The following is a 21,694-nucleotide window of genomic DNA, read 5'->3' on the forward strand; positions in this document are numbered from 1 at the left end:
AGCAAGGGCATCCAAGACGGCAGGGAATTAAAAGGAAGAACTCTTAATTAGAAAATAGAAAATGCCTCCTGGATGGTGTTAGTAATAGGTAAATTTAAGCTGAGATGAGGTTAGAGAGGACAGAAATGGAACAGATGAAACCACATAAGACAGAAAAGTAGTGGGGCATGTTGCAGCAAATTGACTCCACATGGGCTGTGTACAGAGGAGGAAACTAGGTTGGGGCCAGATCCTGGACACCCTTGAATTACAGCATGAGAAAGAAAGTTGTACCTTAATTCAGACTGCCTGGGAGGCTTATCAGGGGGTGGAATGGTAGGGATTGGGAGGGAGGGCGTGCAAGGGCATCTATTGAACAGAGTGGGAAGATTGAAGTGGTGCTGATATATAAACTGGATTCGAATGAGGGGAGGCTGGGAGTAGATGGATCCAGGCAATTATGTTAATAACAGTCTAGGACCGTGGTCTTTAAACTTTATTACTGCATACCTACTAAAATAATTTTGAAAACTGTATCATGTATTTTAAAGTTGACATTCAAAATTTTCCCCATAAAATTTCCATATTTGCAAAGGATATATTTCTAATGTATTATAAATATCAGTGTTTTAAACACAGAGTTGTATCACTTTTTAAAATGGACTAAATACTATAGCACTTGGATACCCACTATTCATTTTTTAAAACTCACAAATATTCAGGCAAGACCGTGAGAGACAAATAAAACAAAAAAATTGTGAATAAATTCTTTAAATTGAGACTCTTGCATTTTTTTCTTTATCTCTTTTCATTTTCCACACAGAAATTTACCTTGATGTATTTTCATATTTTCATGCTTGAGAGTTGATTGCCCAGTCACATTTCTTTGCACCAAAAATAGGTAAAGAGAAATTTAAATTTTATGTCAGGCAAGGTGGCTCACACCTGTAATCCCAGCACTTTGGGAGGTTGAGGCAGGAGGATCACTTGAGCCTAGGAGTTTGAGACCAGCCCTGGCAACATAGACCACCAGCTCTACAAAAAATAAAGAAAATTACCTGGGCATGGTGGGTGGCACATGCACTTGTAGTCCCAACTAGGGAGGCTGAGTTGGGAGGACTGTGTGATCCTGGGAGGTCAAGGCTGCAGTGATCCATAATCACATGAGACTCTCTCTCAAAAATTAAAAAATAAAAAGAAATTAAAAATTTGAATTTCCCGTTAATATAAAACTTAAAGTTTTATTGAGTTTCCATTATTAATACTTGGTTGATCAACCAGAATATATTACAGATTGAAAAAACCTAGTAAATAACATTTTATCAAAAAGGCATCTCTTAATGAAATGGATGGGAATTTTACAAAATAATTATGTATTCATGGATAAATAGAATTTATTGCTTAGAATGAGATAATACTTAACATCATTTCTACTTTTCATTTTAAGAGCTATAAGCGCTGAGAAATTTTGTTGCATAAATAAGTCAACGGGAATGGAAATGGTTTTGTTGGCAGTGCCACTCATTTTCTTGAACTGCTTCCAACTCGTGGAAAAAAATTACAAAAATTATTTTTAATGCGCTTTCAGTCTTTCAATATTTTTGAAATTTTGTTGAAATTTGTTGAAATATTTCGACAAAGGGTTGAAAACCATCTGACTTGTAAAAGTATTCATTACAGAATTTAGAGAATTGATCACTTAACATTTTCATCAATATTTCAAAAGGTTCCATTGTTTAGTGTGGAAGGTTTTTTTCTATCTTGGAGCAGTGCATCCTAGTAGCTTTGAGATAGTTAGCTTAGAGATAATGCCTTTCTCAGATTCAAGAACGTGAAGGGAAAAGGCTTGGATCCAAAACCCTCAGGCACATTTTTGGGATAGAAACCCCTGGAAGCTGGGGTCTGGAAAATCCCTTAGAGTTATCCAATCTGATAAAGTTGTAATTATTAAGTTATAAATGTTCATGTACCTTCATGGGGTTTGAATACCCCAGTTTGCTCTAGGCAAAATATATCAGAGCCTCTGAGTTAGAGTGTTGGGAACTTAAAAGGAGGGAATAGATACAGAATACTTTATAAAAGTAGAATTTATGGCTCTTAGGAACTGATTAGATATGGGGGCAAGAAAGATAGTGTTTTAAACAATAAATGAAGACCTCATGTTTGGTATCTGAAGTTGAGTGGGGAAAATGATGGTGATTGGAAAGTCATGAGGATGAGCTGATTTTATAAGAGTAGTTCGGACAGTTTAGTTTTCAGAATAAATATGACATGGAGGTGGAGATTTTACAGTGTGCTTGCAAATATGGCTCTGGGGATCAGGACAAGATGACTTCATGGGTCATCTGCACAATATGTGATAGCTGCAAATGACTGGGTTTACCAAGGAGGGGAAGAGGGTATATGTGTAACGTATATGTATGAGGACAAAAGTATAGGGAAAACTGCTACGTAAAAGAGAAGTAAGCAAGAATAGGCCAGAAGAGTAGAAAAATACTCAGGATTGTGCACTTCCAGAGACGTAAGAGAATTTTAAGAAGACGGCGTTGGGATGGCAGGTGTCAGCATTATGAAAAGCTGTAGAGAAGTAAAACCAATTGGTCTGAGAAGGATTGCTGATCTTTGAGAAGAGTCACAGAGTGAAAGAGAAGACATTTTGTTTGTCTTGGTGAAGGCTGCCAAGGGGGGACTGTACCTTTAAGAAGTTTGATGAGAAAAAGCCATTTTAGGGAATAGCAAGCTTAGGTTCTAGATTCACCGTGAAAGGAAAAACCCCACATAGTGAGACTAATCCTTAAATACCTTTCTATGGATCATAAAGTACAGTTTCCATGGCGACATTCACTTTCACCATTGTAACATTATTGTTTCTATGGCTGAGTCCTGGGTGAGGTGGTTGGAGTTTAAGAGCCATGTTGTTGGAAAAATATGTGTCTTCAGACCATAGCAGCATGACTTTTTGAGAATCCTGTAGGGAGTGAGACAAGCTGAGGGAATAGCACTTCTCCATCTCTCTCTCACACTCTGAAGTGTGTGTATGCTCACTGAATTGGATGTATGGTGGTCAAGTGCACTATTCAGACTATTTCTTGCTTTTGTTCTCTTGGTTGCTGGCACTTCTCCCCCCTCCCCCCCCGCCCCCGCCCCAACTTGGCAGAATAGAGTAAATGCATGTGTGATGATAATAAGGTAGGAATGGAAGTTGGGTTTTTTGAAGATGGTTTCAGGGACTTTTAATAAATAGAGATTTGGGGCATCTTCCAGGGATTGTAAGATTTGATAAGAATTGTTGATTCAAAATTCTTATTGAATGACCGTGAAATTAGCTTGAATTTGTAGTATATTTGAGCATGTTTAACAAGGAATAGAAAAGAGGCGTACTTACAGTATTGATGCAGGTGGAGAATACCGTTGGTCTTCCACACTCAAGATTCCACATCTGGGGATTCAACCAACTATGAATTGAAATATTTTTAAAAATAGAAAACAGAACAATTTAAAAAATACAAATAAAATACTGTATAACCAACTATTTACATAGCATTTACATTGTTAAGTAATCTAGAGATGGTTTAAGGTACAGAGGAACCTGTGTATAGATTATAAGCAAATACTACACCATCTTATATCAGGGCTTGAGCATCCCTGGATTTTGGTATTCACTGGGGGTTGGTCCTGGAACCAATTCCCTGCAAATACCGAGAGATGACTGTATTGTACCCTTGAGAAAGTTAGGGCTTCTGTGTATTCCTTCCTTCCCCCTCTTGCTCTTTGACAACTAAGAGTGGTAGGATCATTGGAAGAGGAGTGCTAGGAAATGAAGTCTGAAGTTCCGTTAGAATGCTGTGTGAAAACAGAGGTCATCTTGCTTGGAAGTGATAACATGATCTTTGCTTCTTAATTAAAAAAAAATCTTAATAATTGATAATTTTAGTCAGATTTTATTGTAGCATAGTTGAGTAAGTATACACGTTGCCTGGAGTTGTCTGTTGTTCCGAGATAACTGTTGAAATGAGTCAAGTTGTTGCTTGGAAAAATCTCAAATGTCATTCTGAATTACGGAGTAGTAATATGATTTCTCTAGCCAGGTAAGATGATTTTGCAAAATGTATTAATGTTACTCTTTAAAAATTAGAAGGCACAGTCGATTTTGGTTGGTCGTATTTCCCTACTCCTTTTGCCTTGCTTCTGTATCAACCTTATGCCCCAGCTATACCAAATTACTTGTAATTTTGGAGACATGAAATAGTTTTCTTTGACTCCCTACCTTTGGAATTTTCTGCTTAGAATGCCTTCCTCCTCTGTCCTGCTTGGCAAATTCCAGTGTGTTTTCCAAGAATTGGCTTGACTTCGAAGCCTTCTCTTACGTATCAGGGTAGACTTAGAAGTATAATAGTTAACAGCATATTTTGTTTGTATACACTCGTATACCATGTATCTTTTCTTAGTAGAGTATGTATGTCTATGCACACACATACATACAATGTATACCCATATACGTACATACATGCACATTTTTTTTCTAGTTTTTATAGTATATTCCTTGTTCGGTGCCTGACATTAGATAGTGTATGTGCTGTCCTATTTATATTAAGACTACTAATTGGTTGAATGAAAACTATTAAAAACACATGGTTTCCCTACTTACTGGTTGAATGAAATGAATGAAAACAAAAACAGTTGGAAACCACACACAGATATTCTGTATCTAGAAACAAACTGAAATGCAAAGTGGGAGGGAACATTTGCTTATTTGCCTAACACTGTTGCAGACATTTGCAGACATTATCACTGTGTCTTAAAAGTCTTAACCATTATTTTATAGATGAATATAATAAGTGACAAAATGGGATTTGAATCCAGATCTCTCTTACCTTAAAAATCTTCTGTTCTTTTCACGCGGTTTTGCTATGACTATGTACAATTTTATGGTGGGCCCAACTTTTTGTTTTTTTTTGTTTTTTTTGTTTTTTGAGACAGTGTCTCAGTACGTCGCCCAGGTTGGAGTGCAGTGGCGCGATTTCAGCTCGCTGCAACTTCCTTCTCCTGGTTTGAAGCGATTCTCCTGTTTTAGCCCAGCTAATTTTTGTATTTTTAGTAGAGATGGGATTTCACCATGTTGGCCAGGATGGTGTCAAACTTCTGACCTCAGATGATCAGCCCACCTTGGCCTCCCAAAGTGCTGGGATTAAAGGTGTGAGTCACCGCGCATGGCTAAAGGAAAGGTGCAACTTTTTTTTTTTTTTTGAGACAGAGTCTTGCTCTGTCGCCCAGGCTGGAGTGCAGTGGCGCAATCTCGGCTCACTGCAAGCTCCGCCTCCTGGGTTCATGCCATTCTCCTGCCTCAGCCTCCCAAGTAGCTGGGACTACAGGCACCCGCCACCACACCCGGCTAATTTTTTTTTTTTTTTTTTTTTTTTTAGTAGAGATGGGGTTTCACCATGTTAACCAGGATGGTCTCAATCTCCTGACCTCATGATTCGCCCGCCTTGGCCTCCCAAAGTGTTGGGATTACAGGCGTGAGCCACCGCGCCTGGCCACAACTTTTAAACTATTACATTTTAGGCACTTTTTCTTAAATTTAAAAAAGCGAAAAATTGGAATTTCTCTTCTGCTACTTTGGATTTCTATGTTAGATTCAGGGAACTGCAAGTAGTATAGAGAGAGGATACTTCTGGAGCTATGACAGTTGTTTTGTGCTGTTACATAATCTCATGTCTATACAAAAAGTCATTCAGTTCTATAGGTAACAAGGATTAATGTCATTGTTTTGTTGTTTCTTTCCCTTGTCATCTTCCTTCCTGATGTTCTCTTTATTTGTATTGTAACATATTTGATTCCTTTCATAATTTGGAACTAGAAGGTTATATTGAGCCTAGTTTATGTTTAGCAGCAGTTTTCAAAGGGTCTTAGAGATAAGATGAACTAAAGCTTTAAGTATAGGGCCTTAGTTTATATCCTAGGTTTTCTCTTCCTATTAAGAATTCTATTCTTTTGGCCAGGCACGGTGGCTCACGCCGGTAATCCCAGCACTTTGGGAGGCCAAGGCAGGCGGATCACTTGAGGTCAGGAGTTCAAGACCAACCTGGGCAACATGGTGAAACCCCGTCTCTTCTAAAAATACAAAAATTAGCCAGGTGTTGTGGCGCCTGCCTGTAATTCCAGCTGCTCAAGAGGCTGAGGCATGAGAATTGCTTGAACCTGGGAGGTGGAGGTTGCAGTGAGCTGAGATCACTTTTTAAAAAAATTATTTATTTATTTTGGAGACAGAGTCTCACTCTGTCACCCAGGCTGGAGTGCAGCAGTGCCATCTTGGCTCACTGCAACCTCTACTTCCCAGGTTCAAGTGATTCTTGTGATTCAGCCTCCCAAGTAGCTGGAATTTCAGGCACGTACCACCATGCCTGACTAATTTCTTTGTATTTTTAGTAGAGAAGGGGTTTTACCATGTTGGCCAGGCTGGTCTCGAACTCCTAACCTTTAAGTGATCTACCTGCCTCAGCCTCCCACAGTGCTGGGATTACAGGCATGAGCCACCGTGCCCGGCCAGTATACGCTTCCCCCCCCCCCAAAAAAAAACAACAGTAACAGTAACAACCTGGTTTGAACACTGTATTGCATGCTTTTTGGTCATTTAACAAATTCAGATAACATTAAAAGATGATGTATGGTTTTTTTACTTCATCAGTGAAAGAGGCTGGATTTTAAAAGCCATGAAACAGTATAGGGCTATTGCTGCTATTACAGTGTTCAAGAATCTGTAAACTTTAGTTATGCAGAGCTACATAAGAATTCAAGAGTCTTGAAGTACTAATGTCTCCATTTCTAGTAATACTCCTCGTCTTTGATCTATTTTGTCTCATAATAATATAGCCACTCCAGCTTTTTTTCTTTTTTCTTTTTTTGAGACATTCTCACTCTGTCACCCAGGCTGGAGTGCAGTGGAGCTATATCAGCTTACTGAAACGTCTGCCTCCCTTACTCAAGTGATCCCCCCACCTCAGGCTCCCAAGTAGCAGGGATCACAGGTGTGCACCACCACCCCCAGCTAATATTTTTGTATCTTTTATAGAGATGGGGTTTCACCATGTTGCCCAGGCTGGTCTCGTCTCAAACTTCTGAGCTCCAGCAATCCACCTACCTCAGCCTCCCAAAGTGCTGGGATTATTGGCGTGAGCCACCACACCCGGCCTCCAGCTTTCTTATGCTTACTATTTTGTGTTATATCTTTTTAAAAAACTATTTTCAACCTAATGGTTGAAATTTTGTCTTTAAAAATGTATCTCTGGTAGTCAGACTATATTTCTGATAGTCTGATAATCTTTGCCTTTTAAATGAAATATTTTAGTCCATTTATATTTAATGTAATTATTGATCTAGTTGCATTTAAGTCTGTGATTCTGCTATTTATTTTCTGTTTGACTTACAGTTTTTTCCTCTGTTACTCCTTTCCAGACTTTATTTTGGGTTAGCTGAATATTTTTAGTACTCAATTTTAGTTTCTCCATTATCTTTCTAGCTATACCTTCTAGTGTGTTTCAGAGATTACTCCTAGGATTGTAATTTTTTTTTTTTTTTTTTTTTTTGGGAAATAGAAGTGAACGTTTGTCACCAGTGTGGAACACTGTGTACCAGAGTGGAACACTCCCTTTGTATGGAAGTGATTATCAATCATGATAGAGTGATAGCAAAACATGTGAAGCAGAATATGATTTTGTTACCTTCTAGGAGTAGGCTTCTTAAGTATGGTTGTTTAACAGTCTGCATTTAAATTAGTGGGGTTATTCATTTAAAAATAAATGCTCCTGAGCCTTACTCCAGACTAACATAATCAGTATCTGAGTGTGGGATCTAGGTATCTGCATTTTAGGTAAGTGCCGCAAGCTTGTCTTGAACATAATTATGTTTGACAGTCACAGCTGTAGGAGTTTTTTCCCACTGCCCTTTGCTTTTTATGGGCCAGAATCAATTTTATTGTTTATCTTTAAGATTAACAAGTATGAGACTGATGAAACAGTTTGGTCATAGTCATAGAATTCTAGAGCCTTTATAAAGGTGCTTCAAGGTTATGCTAGCTTAACAGTCTTATAAAGGAGAAAACTGAGGCCAGATGAGAGTGGCTGAGTGGCTTTTACAGCTCTGATTTATAATTAATAAGGTATTTTGCTATGAATTGTAGACAGAATAAGCTGCAGTGTATAATTATGTTCATGGTTAGGTGTTGTTTGTAATCCAATTTGACAGTCTCTGCCTTTAGTTGGGCTATTTAGACCATTTGCAGTTAATGTAGTTACTGATATGGTTGTGTTTAAATCTCTTTGTTTCTCATTTGTTGTCCCATCTCTTCCTTGTTCCCTTTATTCTCTTTTTCTGCCTTCTTTTAGATTACTTAGGTGGTGTACTGGCTTAGTAGTTATATGTCTTTGGTGTATGTGTGTTTCTTTTTAAATAATGATTGCTTTAGAGTTTATAATTAATATGCATTTTTACCTTTCCACAGTCTAACTTCAAGTAATATGTATCTCTTCACACACAGCGTAAGAGCTTTATAACAGTATACTTTACCCTTTTCCTGCCTTTGTGCTATTATAGTCATACATTATACTTCTACATATGTTGTGAACCCCACAATATATATTTATCCATTTATTTCTTAGTACATATTTTTATTTAAGCAGTTATCTTAAAGATTTGAAAAATAAGAAATTTTTTATTTATCCCATATTAACCTTTTTTTTTTTCTTTCTTTTTTTTTCTGGAGACAGGGTCTGGCTTTGTCCTCCAGACTGGGGTGCAGTGGTGCCATCTCAGGTCACTGCAGCTTTGGCCTCCCAGGTTCAAGCAGTCTTCCTGCCTCAGCCCCTTAAGTAGCTGGGACTGCAGGTGCACGCCACCATGCCCAGCTAATTTTTGTATTTGTTTTAGAGGCAAGGTTTTACCATATTGCCCAGGCTGATCTTGAACTCCTGAGCTCAAGTGATCCATCCGCCTCGGCCTCTCAAAGTGATAAGATTACAGGCGTGAGCCACTGTGCCCGGCCCCATATTAATTGTTTCTGATGTCCTTTATTCTTTTGTATAGATCCAGATTCTCATCTGGTGTAATTTTCCTTTTGCTTGAATGGTTTGCTTTATTATTTCCTATAGTGCATGTCTGCTGTTGATGATGTCAGTTTTTGTGTGGCTGAAAAAATCTTTATTTCAGCTTCATATTTGAAAGATTTCTTGTTTCTTAGGTATGGAGTTGTAGGTATTTTTCTTTATGTACTTGAAAGATGTTAATGTCTTCTGGCTTGTATTTTAGATGGAAAAGTCTCCTATCATTCTTTTGTTTTTCTGTATGTTACATGAGTTTTTCTCCGGCTGCCTGAAAGTTTTTATCACTAGCTTTAAGCAATTTGATTATATTGTGCCTTGGTATACTTTTCTTCATGTTTCTTGCTCATGGGTTTCATTGAACCCCTTGAATCTGTCTGTAGATTGATAGTTTTTACCAAATTTGGGGAAATTTTGTCCATTATTTCTTCAAATATATTTTATACCTCCCATTCTTCTTTGGGGACTCCATTTGCACATATATTTGGATGCTTGGAGTTTTCCTACAATTGATTGATGCTTAATTCTCTTCCCCCCCATATTTTTTCTGTTTCATTTAGGATATTTTTCTTACCCTTTTTCTTCAAGGTAACACATTTTTTCCTCTATAATGTTTAATCTGCTCTTGATCCCATCCCATGTATTTTTCATATCTTTTTTTCATCTCTAAAAGATCAATTTAGGTCTTTCGTATCATCTTCTATCTCTCTTCTTAACATGCTCTTTTTTTCTGCCTTCTTAAATGTATGGAATATAGTTAAAATAACTTTCAATGTTCTTATCTGCTAATTCTATATTTTTTGTCCTGGGTCTGTTTCTGTTGTAGAATTTTTTGCCTCATGGTTTGTATTTTCCTGCCTTTTGTGTGCCTAGTAATTTTTTATTGGATGCTAGACATTGTAGAGTTTACCTTGTTGAGTGCTAGCTATTTTTATATTCATTTACATACTCGAGTTTTGTTCTGTGACACAGTTTCTTGGAGATAGTTTGTTTCTTTTGAAGCCTGTTAAGCTTTGTTAGGCAAAACCAGGAGAATTATTTGCCACTTCTTAGGCGTTTTGCCTCATTTATTTTAGAATTTTTAAAATTTTTGTTGTTGGAGACATAAACTAGTCCTTGTCCTTTGTGATAATCGAGGATTCGTTCACTTGATCGTTTCAGGTAGTTATTTTTCCCAGAATACTGACTAGTTTCCTCACACACATAAACTGTTTCAATACTCACCTAAAGACTCAAAGGGACTTTCTGTAGCTTTCTAAAGTTCTTTCTCTGTGAAGGTCCCTCCTCTCTGATACTCTCCCTCTGCCAATTCTAGCTGCCTTGGCCTCCCTGAATTCTCAACTCTGTCTCCTAAACTCGAGGAGTCTGCTGGGATTATATTTGGACCCTCCTAGTGCTCTGGAAATTATTTCCAGGAAGTTAGCTGGAGGAATATAGGGCTCATTTCATTTGTCCTCTCTTTCTCAGAGATCACTGTCCAGTACTGTCTTTTGTCCAGTGTCTGAAACCATGGCTTCATATGTTTTATCTTTTTTTTAAGAGATGGGGGTCTCACTGTGTTTCTCAGGGGCTAGAGTGCAGTGGCTATTCACAAATGCAGTTATAGAAGAGTACAGCCTCGACCTCCCGTGCTCAAGCAGTCCTCCTGCTTCAGCCTCCTAAGTAGCTGGGACTACAGACGCTATCAGCATGCCTGGCTCTGTCATTTTATTTATTTATTTACCATTTAAGGTGTGAGGGTTAAGTTGGTTCCTGTTAATCCATCCTTTGTCAAAAGTGGAAGATCATGTTTAAGTATTCTTTAAGTACAGAAGTTATTTTTATTTTAACAAAAGGAACTGTTGTGTTCTCTTTTTGATAATGTTCTGTTGGGAGTAAAAATGTTATTTGTTTAAAGTAGTCAGTTCTGTAAGATGGGCCCATGGTATATACACATTTACTTTAAAAACAAGCGTTTTAAAATGCCCTAATAGCAATAACAGTTCATCAGGAAATGATGAATCTTTTCTGTGTCTCATATAGCAACATTTGGGAGGAGTTTCTTAGGTGGTTTTCTTTTTCTCTCCTAAGAAAAGAGCTAAAGGAACAACGACAAAATCTCATTGTGAGTGATGAACAGATTTATTTGTTTCAAAAATACTTAAATGCTTACTTTGTGCCTGGAAATATCCTGGAGATGAAGCAGTGTATGGGATAAAAATTTCTGTCCTCATGGAGCCAATAACTTACTCTAGAGAGACAGACTATAAGTAAAACAACTAATACGTACCAGATGTTGACAGGCACTATTGAGAAAGTAAATCAAGTAATGCAGGGGATAGAGTAGGAAGTGCCAGGAAATAATAATAAAAATTTCTTGGAAAGCTCTTAGGGCTTTGGGAAAGGCCCTGATTTAGCTCTGGATCGCATCCTTTCCAACCCCATGGTGTTTCCATCAGTAATATTTTCTTATTGCTAAAACTTCAATTTATATTTATTTGTTGACTGTTTACTTTCATTATATAACCATGTGCAAATCTGTCTTCTTTTAAACATTAGGAACAGAACAAAATAAATAATCTTTATTTTGCTTGAATGCCCTGGCTAGTAATCTAATCCAGTTTACTATATCACAGCCACAGTTCTGGAAAGTATATTTTGTATTCATTGTCTTCACTTTATTATATTTTCCTTTACCTCTTCAGTCAGGTTTGGCTTCTCGGCTTTCATGCAATGGAAAATCGCCCTTGTCACACAGCATGGCACAAAAGTACCAAATTCAGTGGGCACCTTTCAGTTCTTCCTTGACTCCTTTGGTAGTAGATGCTGTTTAATCATACCTTCACTCATTGCTTGGTTCCTTTGAAATAATTACCTTTTGGTTAGTTTTTAGCCATTCTTTCTTGGTCTTCTCTTCCTTCTCCTGCAGCTTGAATGGGTGTCTGGCCTTTTAGTTTGTATTAATACATACTTTTATTACAATGATCATTTTAAAGTAGATTGTTTTCTGTAGAATATTAGCTCTTTGAAGTCAGAAACAGTATTTTCATTGTTGTTTCTCCAGCATCTACTCTAGTACTTGGCACAAGTGTATTTAATAAATATTTGTTTAATGAATATAAATATATTAATGTTTTTAGCTTTCTTCTATTAAGTGAAGTTAGATACCAGTTTCATTAGCTTTATCTTCCACATTGCAGGACTAACTATATTGGTGCTTGACTTTTTGTGTGCCTATTCACAAGTTGTTAGTGTCTTGATTGAACATGTTCTCAAGACTGATCACTGTTTCCTGCATACTGAGTTTCTGTAGCCTCTGACCTTTGTGCTTTTAGAGCCAAGTAGAACTTTGTGCTTATAGAGCCAAGTAGAACATATCTGTAGAAGAAGGAGAGGAGGTATCTTTTAGTTATTTGTGGCTTCTGGATTGATTCTGAGAGTCTCTTGTGATTTTTTTTGGTACCATTCCAGAAACAGATTTTTACTGCTTCAGACAGGCAAGGGGTACATTTTAGTTTCAAAGTGTTATAAGGAGTATTTCTGATGTCTCTGATAGTTGGTGTGGATGACTACAGCTCAGAGTCTGATGTGATTATTATACCTTCAGCCCTGGACTTTGTCTCACAAGATGAAATGTTGACGCCCCTGGGGAGATTGGACAAGTATGCTGCAAGTGAGAACATATTTAACAGGTATGTGCATATTCTTTTTGTTAAAGTGGAAGTGGAAGGGTGGTTTTATTAACTTCAGTAGGGAAAATGAAAGTATCCACTTTAAAGGAGGTATTATTAACAGGCACAATCTGAGTCACCAAGTTTTATTCATAATCATAGCATGAGCAGTTTTGTACTTGTTTATTCTTTGATCCTAGTAAGCATACAACATGCTTTCTTTGCAAAAAAAAATTACCATTAATTACCATTGCTTTTCTGCCACTGGACATAATTTTGGTATTCATATAAATTGCTTATTGGGAAGTACATTATTCCTTCAACACATGATGTTGTATACCTGCTGTATGACGGGTGATGCTCAAGATCATTGGGTCACACAGCAGTGACCAAGAGCCAGCACTCTTCCTACTGCATTGTGTTTGTCCAGCCATGATCCCAGACCACCTATATCACACTTTTCTGGGAAATCAAAAAGTCTTGGTTCAGATTTTTTGGGTATAGCTATGCAAAACTCATACTACTAAAAATATGTAAGGGTAACATTTTGTATAATGAATGAGTGTGTTTTTTCATTGTAATAATTGAAGGACAACTGAAATGAATTTTTGGTGACTTTTTACCAAATCAGTTAGATAAAGATTAAAAAAAAATGTTGTAAATATTCAGTCTCATCTTGTTAAAATAAAATCAATATTGCCATTTGCCACTTAGGAAATTATAGACCTAATATATGTTTTAATAATGTAATAAGAAAAAATTTTCTTAAAAAATATACAGATTTTGTCTTTTAAAATTCTAGATATCGGCCAGGTGCAGTGACTCATGCCTGTAATCCCAGCACTTTGGGAGGCCAAGGCAGGTGGATTGCTTGAGCCCGGGAGTTTGAGACCAGCCTGGGCAACATGGTGAAACAGCATCTCTACTAAAGATATTTAAAAATTAGCCAGGTGTGGTGGTGCATGCCTGTAGTCTCAGCTACTCAGGAGGCTGAGGTGGGAGGATTACCTGAGCCAGGGAAGTCAATGCTGCAGTTAGCCGTGATCACACCATTACACTCCGGCCTGGGCAACAGGAATGAGGCCCTGTCTCAAAAAATTAAAATTCTGGATATTAGCTATTGATGCCATTGAACATACATAATTTTGTTTTTCTGTGTAGACAAATGGTGGCCCGGAGTTTGCTCGATACCTTGAGGGAAGTCTGCGATGATGAAAGAGATTGTATTGCTGTTTTGGAAAGAATTAGCAGATTGGCCGATGATTCAGGTATATGTGGAGAAAGTGAATTTACTCTGTTCTAGAAAGGTTTCTTTGACCAAATTTGTGTTTCTAAAAACTAATGAAGAAGTTAATGTGATATGAGATAGCTTTAAAATATTTCCTAAGTAATTATCAAACCCATCAGTGACAACAAAAGTAAAATTTGTTACTGAGACCTGGACATTTTACAGTGGGCTCATTTAGTTTAATTTTAGAAATTTCTCATCAAAACAAATCTAAAAACATTGTTTTGCATCATGTATATTAATATTTTAGGATTAATAAAAATATATAGAATAATTTTGAATACATTAAAAGAGATGGAGGAGGCTGTAAATTATTTTAGGCAACTATAGAAAGCTTGCTTTCTGTGTGGTTTCTCACTTGCAAAAAAATGTTGATTAACCATTTGTAAAACTAAAGCTGGTTTATCTCCAAAGTGAAGATAAGAAAGTCTGCTTAAGAAAGAGGTAAACTTGATTTAAGGCTTAGAAAATGGTGATGTTAAAGTTTTTATAAATATATCTTTTGTTGTAGTAAAATATACTGAATACTTAACACATAAAACTATTTTAAGGTAATATTAAACACATTTTTATACTTGATTTTAGAAACCATCCAAAAATCTTAAAACTTTTTTCCTTAAATCTATTACCTTTATTAAAGTATATTTTCTACCTCTGACAGACTTTTTGGCATCTCAGCAAGCCCTATTTTTTAATTTTTAGACAAGCTCATCTTTTGATGAACAGTTCATTTTAATGGGAATGTGTTAAATGTTTACATAAGCCTTAAATGTTTCTAATATTCTTACAGGGTGGGCAGAACATTTGTAGGCTTAACTGAGCAATAATCTACCTTTGTGTACATAATTGCTTATGTATATGCTTGTTCTAGAATGGTTTTAGGAGGGGTCTCATCAAGCATAATTTTTACTTATTTTTTTAATTTGATTTAAGTTAAATAACAATTTAACATAAATTCATGGCACTGTTATAGCCTATTATGGTTATGTTCTTTAGTAGAGACAGATACTCTTTAAGGATAGATTTGTGTTTTCCTTTACCTGTTTACCAACTCCAGAGTTTTTTTTTTTTGTAAGTGTGTGTGTGCGTATTTTAAAATATGTTCTCACATTGGTAAATTCATAGTAAATGTCTCTATTGACATAATTCCATTCATTCAGTATATATCAAACAGTACATACTCTATACCAGGTTCTAGATTAAATGCTAGAGCAGTTATTAAGGTGAACAAGGATTTGTGTCATCAAGTTAACAGTTTAGTGAATGCAGCCAACATATAAACAATAAATTATAATGGGAAGGATCGGGGCAGGCTTCAGAAAGTTAGTGACATTTAAGTTGGATTTGATAGATGAGGTATAGAGAGGGAAAAGGGCATACCCAGGAGGGGAAAAGATAGAGAGAGGAGTTCAAGATGGTGGCCCCTTTGGTCAACAATGAGGCCAACCTGACAATGAGACTAACCTGCTGAGTTTCCAGGTTAGAAAAATTAGGCTGTTAAGTAAGTTAGGTGAGGGCTAGATTGTAAAGGTTTATAATAAACCATGCTGATGACTTTACCTTTTTGTGATTTAGAACAGTGTAGTGTAGCAGTATGAACTGATATGGTGAAAAAGATGGGTAACAAGAAGACTTGATTGGAAGACTATACCAATTAATTGGGTGTTTTTGTTTTTGAGACAGAGTCTCGCTCTGTTGCCCAAGCTAGAGCAGAGTGGCGTGATATCCACTCATTGCAACCACCCCTGCCTCCCAGGTTCAAGCAATTCTCCTGCCTCAGCCTCTCGAATAACTGGGATTACAGGCATGCGCCACTACACCCAGTTAATTTTTGTATTTTTAGTAGAGAAGGGGTTTCACCATGTTGGCCAGGCTGGTCTGGAACTTCTGACCTCAAGTGATCCACCTGCCTCAACCTCCCAAAGTGCTGAGATTACAGGCATGAGCCACCGTGACCAGCCAGTTAATTGTTATAAGGATGAATTGTTGGATAGAAATTGAAGTACTAGGAGGGATTCCAAGGCTAACCTCTGGATAGAGTGAGGAAGAGAGAGGATTTGACCCTGAGGTTTCTAATTTTTAGGACTGGGCTTATTGTGATAGCTGGGTAAGATAAAGACTATTGAATAATAACATAGCTCTGAAGTGAATGAAATATGTATCCTTAGTTTAGACAAATAAGCAGCTGAGAACCTTTCAGTCTTCTGCCTTACCTTTCATTAGCTTTTATCTTGATTTTTTTATTCCCCAAAATTTACCATCTGCTTTTATTTTCCCCCGGAATGGGATGGATGTATAGTGGTATCTCATTGTGGTTGTAATTTGCATTTCCTCAGTAACCAGTGAAGTTCATACCTGGTTATACACTTACTGGCTATTTGGGTATCTTTTTTTTTTTTTGAGATGGAGTCTCACTCTGTCACCCAGGCTGGAGTGTGGTGGCATGACCTTGGCTCACTACAACCTTCTTCTCCTGGGTTCAAGTGATTCTTCTGCCTCAGCCTCTCGAGTGGCTGGGATTACAGGCATGCGCCACCATGCCTGCCTAATTTTTGTATTTTTAGTAGAGATGGGATTTCTCCGTGTTGGCCAGGCTGGTCTTGAACTTCTGACCTCAAGTGATCCACCTGACTCAGCCTCCCAAAGTGCTGGTATTACAGACATGAGCCACCATGCCGGGCTTCTTCTTTTTTGAAATGTCTAAGTCTCTTCCCCCTTTAAAAAATTGGTAGTCATTTTCTTACAGATTTACAGGAATTCATTCTGCATATGAGCCGTATGTCATTTATGTGTATTAAAGATATCTTTTTCACTCTGTGGCTTCTCTTTGCACTCCGTGATGCTTCTTAAAGAAGAGAAGTGTTTTTCCTTTATGGGTCATGCCGTTTGTGTCTTCTTTGAGATTTTTTCCAATCTCAAAGTCATAAATATCTTTTCCTGTATTCTCTAACACAGAGAAGCCTTATTGTTTTTTGCCTTGACATTCAGATCTGTATTCCACCTGGAATTTATTCATGTGCGTGATACAAAGTGGAGGACAAGTTTCATTTTTTTTTTTTAATGTGAGTAGCCAGTTGACACAACTGGGAAGACCATCTTTCCCAGTTCACCTTTTAATAAATCGGTTGTCTGTACATGCATGCGTCTGTTTCTGGGCTTTATTCCCCCGCCCCGCCCCATTAGTCTATTTGCCTAAGCGGGGCTTTGAAGAAAGAAAAGTTGCTGATTTCATTTTTAACTGAAACCATAACTTGTGTCCTCCTTTTGCTTCAAAAATATAAGCAATTGTCAGTGTTAACTTAGAAAATTCAGGATCCGTGAGAAAAGCAGAGGCCTGTATGTTTACTTTTTTAAAAATTAGGTTTTTCTTCAAAACAGAAACACTCTATTTTGTTCATATCTGGCCAACTTCACATGGTACAACAGTATAATAGAAATTCCAGATATTGGTTTGTTGATAAGATTCTGAGCTTTGTAAAATACAGTATTATCTACTTAAAGGTATGTTAATTTCTCTGTTGATATCTGAAATCCTAGTAGACACATTCATACATATTTACTTTAATGTAGCTTTATTAATGCATAATAATAATGGGTACCAGAGTTCTAGTTAGGTCCGATACAATGACTTGTTACTGATAATCCATCATGTCTGTCTGTATTTCAGTCACTTGCATGTCTTCTATGAATTGCCTACTTGTATCCTTATTTTCTTTCTTATTATTTATTGAACAGTGTGTTCACTTCCTAATACTGTGTTATACATGAATTTGCTCCCAGGCTGTTTTCCCTTTTAACTGAGTATTGGTATCTGTTATCTATAATAAAGTTTTTTTGTTTGTTTGTTTTTGAGACAGAGTCTTGCTCTGTTGCCCAGGGTGGAGTGCAGTGGCGCGATCTTGGCTCACTGCATCCTCCACCTCCCGTGTTCAAGTGATTCTACTGTCTCAGCCTCTGGAGTAGCTGGGATTACAGGCATGCACCACCACACCTGGCTCATTTTTGTATTTTTAGTAGAGACAGGGTTCACCATGTTGGCCAGGCTGGTCTGGAACTCCTGACCTCAAGTGATCTGCCCGCCTTGGCCTCTCAAAGTGCTGGGATTACAGGCACACCCAGCCTATAATAAAGTTTTTATAAAGTGTAATTAGTTGGTCTTACGGTTGATTTTTGGATTTTGTCTTCCCACCTCAAGATTGAACATTTAATATTATCTTTTAGTACTTTTGATCTTTATGATGTGCAGTAGGAACTTTTGTTCCGTGCTAACTAGCTGATTTTCCTACTGTTGCTTCTTAGACATTTCATCTTTTTGAAGCCCAGAAATTTGAAATGCCATATTTCTCACATTTAAATTTGCCATATGCACTTGGGTCTTTTCAGGTGTTTAAAAAATAATTGTCATCTTTAATTTTCATTTACCCATTTTTAGTCTTAGTTAAGTCTAATTATCTTTCATTTATTGACTAAGTTGAGATTAGGAACTAGTTTTTATGACTTGTCCTAGTAGGTTCTTAAATAGTGGAATTTATGGATAATACTATGTATGTGTCAGAGTATTGATGTAAATATCACATAGGATATTTAACCCCTAGCACAGTGTGGCACAGTGTAGGTGATGAATAAATTTATTTATTGTTAAGAAATGGTTAGATACTCAGTGCATACTGTGAACAACAGAAGCTTGGATTGAAGATAAGGTCTTCCTTTCACTCATGGGATTGATCTGTGTATGATTCTGAAAAGGAATGCAGAATTAAAGGATGTTGTCTCAACTCCTTTATATTTTGAAGATGAAAGTCCATAGCCTTCCTAAGTACCCTCAAGAACAGATAAAGGTTTTGTTGCTGCAGGAGAACATGTTTGCTCACATTGCCGTTATTTCAATAGAACCAACTGTGAGAGCGGAGCTGATGGAACAGGTGCCTCACATCGCACTGTTTTGTCAAGAAAACCGGCCTTCAATACCATATGCTTTTTCAAAATTCTTACTACCTATTGTGGTTAGATACCTTGCAGATCAGAATAATCAGGTAAGAGTACCATTTATATGTTCTTAAAAGAAATTTACGTAGTGTAATATATGGAGAATAGCCTAGCCTAAGTGTTCTCTTTGGAATGTTTTACTGTTTTTCAAAAATGAATATTTATCTTAGACAAGATGTGTTTAGAGTCTGACAAATCTAGTAGATCCCTTTAATGCCATTATGGACAATGCCTAGTAACTGCACTCTCACTTGGTAACCTCCTAGCGGTCCCTTAAAAGGTTTGTTACTTTGTGAGGCATCTTTTACCAGGATGGCTCTGTCCACTTCCTCTGTTACAACACAATCTACGAAGTTCTGTAGTCTTTGTAATAGTTGAAGAAAATAAACACAAATATTTGTTTGCGGAGTTTTGCCAGTTATGGGTCCCTTTGAGATGAGAAATCTTTGTTTATAAAAATCAAGTGATAGAATTTTGTCATGTTGCATATGTACTTTCTTTGTGTTGTTATTTTTCTCCTAGGTGAGGAAAACAAGTCAGGCAGCTTTGCTGGCTCTGTTGGAGCAGGAGCTCATTGAACGATTTGATGTGGAGACCAAAGTGTGCCCTGTCCTCATAGAGCTGACAGCCCCAGATAGCAATGATGATGTGAAAACAGAAGCTGTGGCTGTAAGTCAAATGCCATTTTTCCACTTATGCAAAATGTGGCTGATAAGAGGTGCTTATTAAAAGTCAGGCCGGGGTTAGGCACGGTGGCTCATGCCTGTAATTCCAGCACTTTGGGAGGCCGAGGTGGGTGGATCACTTGAGGTCAGGAGTTGGAGACCAGCCTGGGCAATATGGTGACACCTGGCTCTGCCAAAAAAATACAAAAATTAGCCAGGCATGGTGGTGTGCGCCTGTAGTCCCTGTTACTTGGGAGGCTGAGGCAGGAGAATCACTTGAACCTGGGAGGAGGTGGAGGTTGTAGTGAGCCAAGATCAGGCCACTGCACTCCAGCCTGGGCGACAGAGCAAGACTCCGCCTCAAGGAAAAAAAAAAAAATTAGGCTGGGCTGGGTGCAGTGGCTCATGCCTGTAATCCCAGCACTTTGGGAGGCCAAGGTGGGAGGATCACTTGAGACCAGGGGTTTGAGATCAGCCTGGCCAACATGGCAAAACCCCATCTCTACTAAAAATACAAAAAAAACTAGCCAGGTGTGGTGGCACATGCCTGTAATCCCAGCTACTCTGGAGGCTGAGGCACGAGAATCATTTGAACCTGGGAGACAGAGGTTACAGTGAGCCGAGGTCATTCCACTGCATTCCAGCCTGGTTGACAGAACAAGACTCTGTCTTAAAAAAAACAAAAAAAGAAAGAAAGAAAGAAAGAAAAGGCTGCTTTCTGTTAAAGTTGTCACAAATCATTAAATTTGAAATACAATCAGGGCTAGAAAGGGACATAAAGGCTTACAAAGGAAAGTGTACCTTCTGCACACAATACGAAAAAATACATAATTGTAAATTATTATGTCAAAATGGAAAACTGAAATGGTTATTTTAACAGTGCAGTTAAAATTTTAAAAACCCTGTACTGAACGAAGAAACACTTGAACCCCTTCAGTAGGTATTGAACACTTTTCTAGGCACTGTGTAAGCACAGTGGAAATAAAATAATACTTTGCTCCTGCTCTGACAGGTATGGTCTTTGTGGGAAGGATGGTCAGGCAAGTACATTTCCCAGGATATATGACATCAGTGATGGTTATCAGAAGAATATACAGATTGTTAAGTCATTACGCACATCATAAAGTCAAATGTAATAGGAAGTTTCTGGGTTTTTTTTTTGACATGGTTTGCAAATATTCTGATTACTTGAAGGCCCATGATAGGGCATGAATTAGAATAGAGTAGTATCTGTTGTGATTCACATCTGGTTCCTGAGTTCGGATAGTAGTAATTCTCATGGTAAATTAGAAAAGTGATAAATTCGTCTGGAAATTTATTCATATCTATTTGGATAGTAAGAGTTCACTCCTTAAGCCTAAAATAATATGGTTCCGTCTTTGTTGATATTTTTTAATAATCACACTATATATAGTGCTTCTGGATCATCAGTAATGGGATGAATTAGATGATCTCTCTAGTCTCTTTCCCTTGAAAAATTTCTTGAATCTATTATTTTTAGATACTCAGTTACCAGTTAATAATAAATTTACTTTTTCAGTAATGTTTTTACTGAAGTGAACCTTACATGACATAAAATCATTTTAGTGTTAGTGGCATTTAATATGTTCACAAAGTTGTATAACCACCACTTCTTCCTAGTTCCAAAACATCATTATTTCTTTTTTCACTTTAGGATTTTTGCAATGAAGGAAATCAGTTTTGGTCTTGGCCTAATTTTTGGTTTATATTGAGCCGTTTAACTTGCTGTATTATAATTCTCGATGCAATGTAAAATTAGTAAAACATTACAATAAAAAATTTAAAAACTATATCCAGTGCTAGTAGGAGTCTTATGATTCTCTTACAGTTGTGTTTGTTTTTTGGTCATGTTTTATATTCCATGGCTCCCATATTTTCTCTATCTTAATAGATAGAGAAATAATAATTATTTCTTAATAAAAATAATTCATTTTTAAATAAATTTAGTTATGCTACATCAGTGATATACAGCATAACTTTGGATTGTTAACTAGAGCATGGAGATGCTTA

At 37.2% G+C, this 21,694-nt stretch overlaps 1 protein-coding gene across 8 annotated transcripts in view; it reads left to right on the forward strand.

Moving 5' to 3' along the window:
• The window catches only part of PPP4R1 (protein phosphatase 4 regulatory subunit 1), a 70,877-nt gene that overhangs the window by 10,509 nt on the left and 38,674 nt on the right, over nt 1–21,694 (forward strand). For 3 of the 8 annotated variants that reach the window (XM_009433642.4, XM_016933295.3, XM_016933296.3), the window contains 4 exons: nt 12,610–12,745; nt 13,886–13,992; nt 18,903–19,045; nt 19,521–19,667. In XM_009433642.4, the coding sequence (XP_009431917.1) occupies nt 12,610–12,745; nt 13,886–13,992; nt 18,903–19,045; nt 19,521–19,667 (533 nt within the window). Of the gene's footprint in view, nt 1–12,609; nt 12,746–13,526; nt 13,675–13,885; nt 13,993–18,902; nt 19,046–19,520; nt 19,668–21,694 lie in introns of all 8 variants that reach the window. The other 5 variants (XM_001138092.7, XM_016933297.3, XM_063795520.1 and 2 more) reach the window with 4 other exon arrangements.

This window comes from Pan troglodytes, chromosome 17, assembly GCF_028858775.2.
Source record: "Pan troglodytes isolate AG18354 chromosome 17, NHGRI_mPanTro3-v2.0_pri, whole genome shotgun sequence".
NCBI classification, from domain to species: Eukaryota; Metazoa; Chordata; class Mammalia; order Primates; family Hominidae; genus Pan; species Pan troglodytes.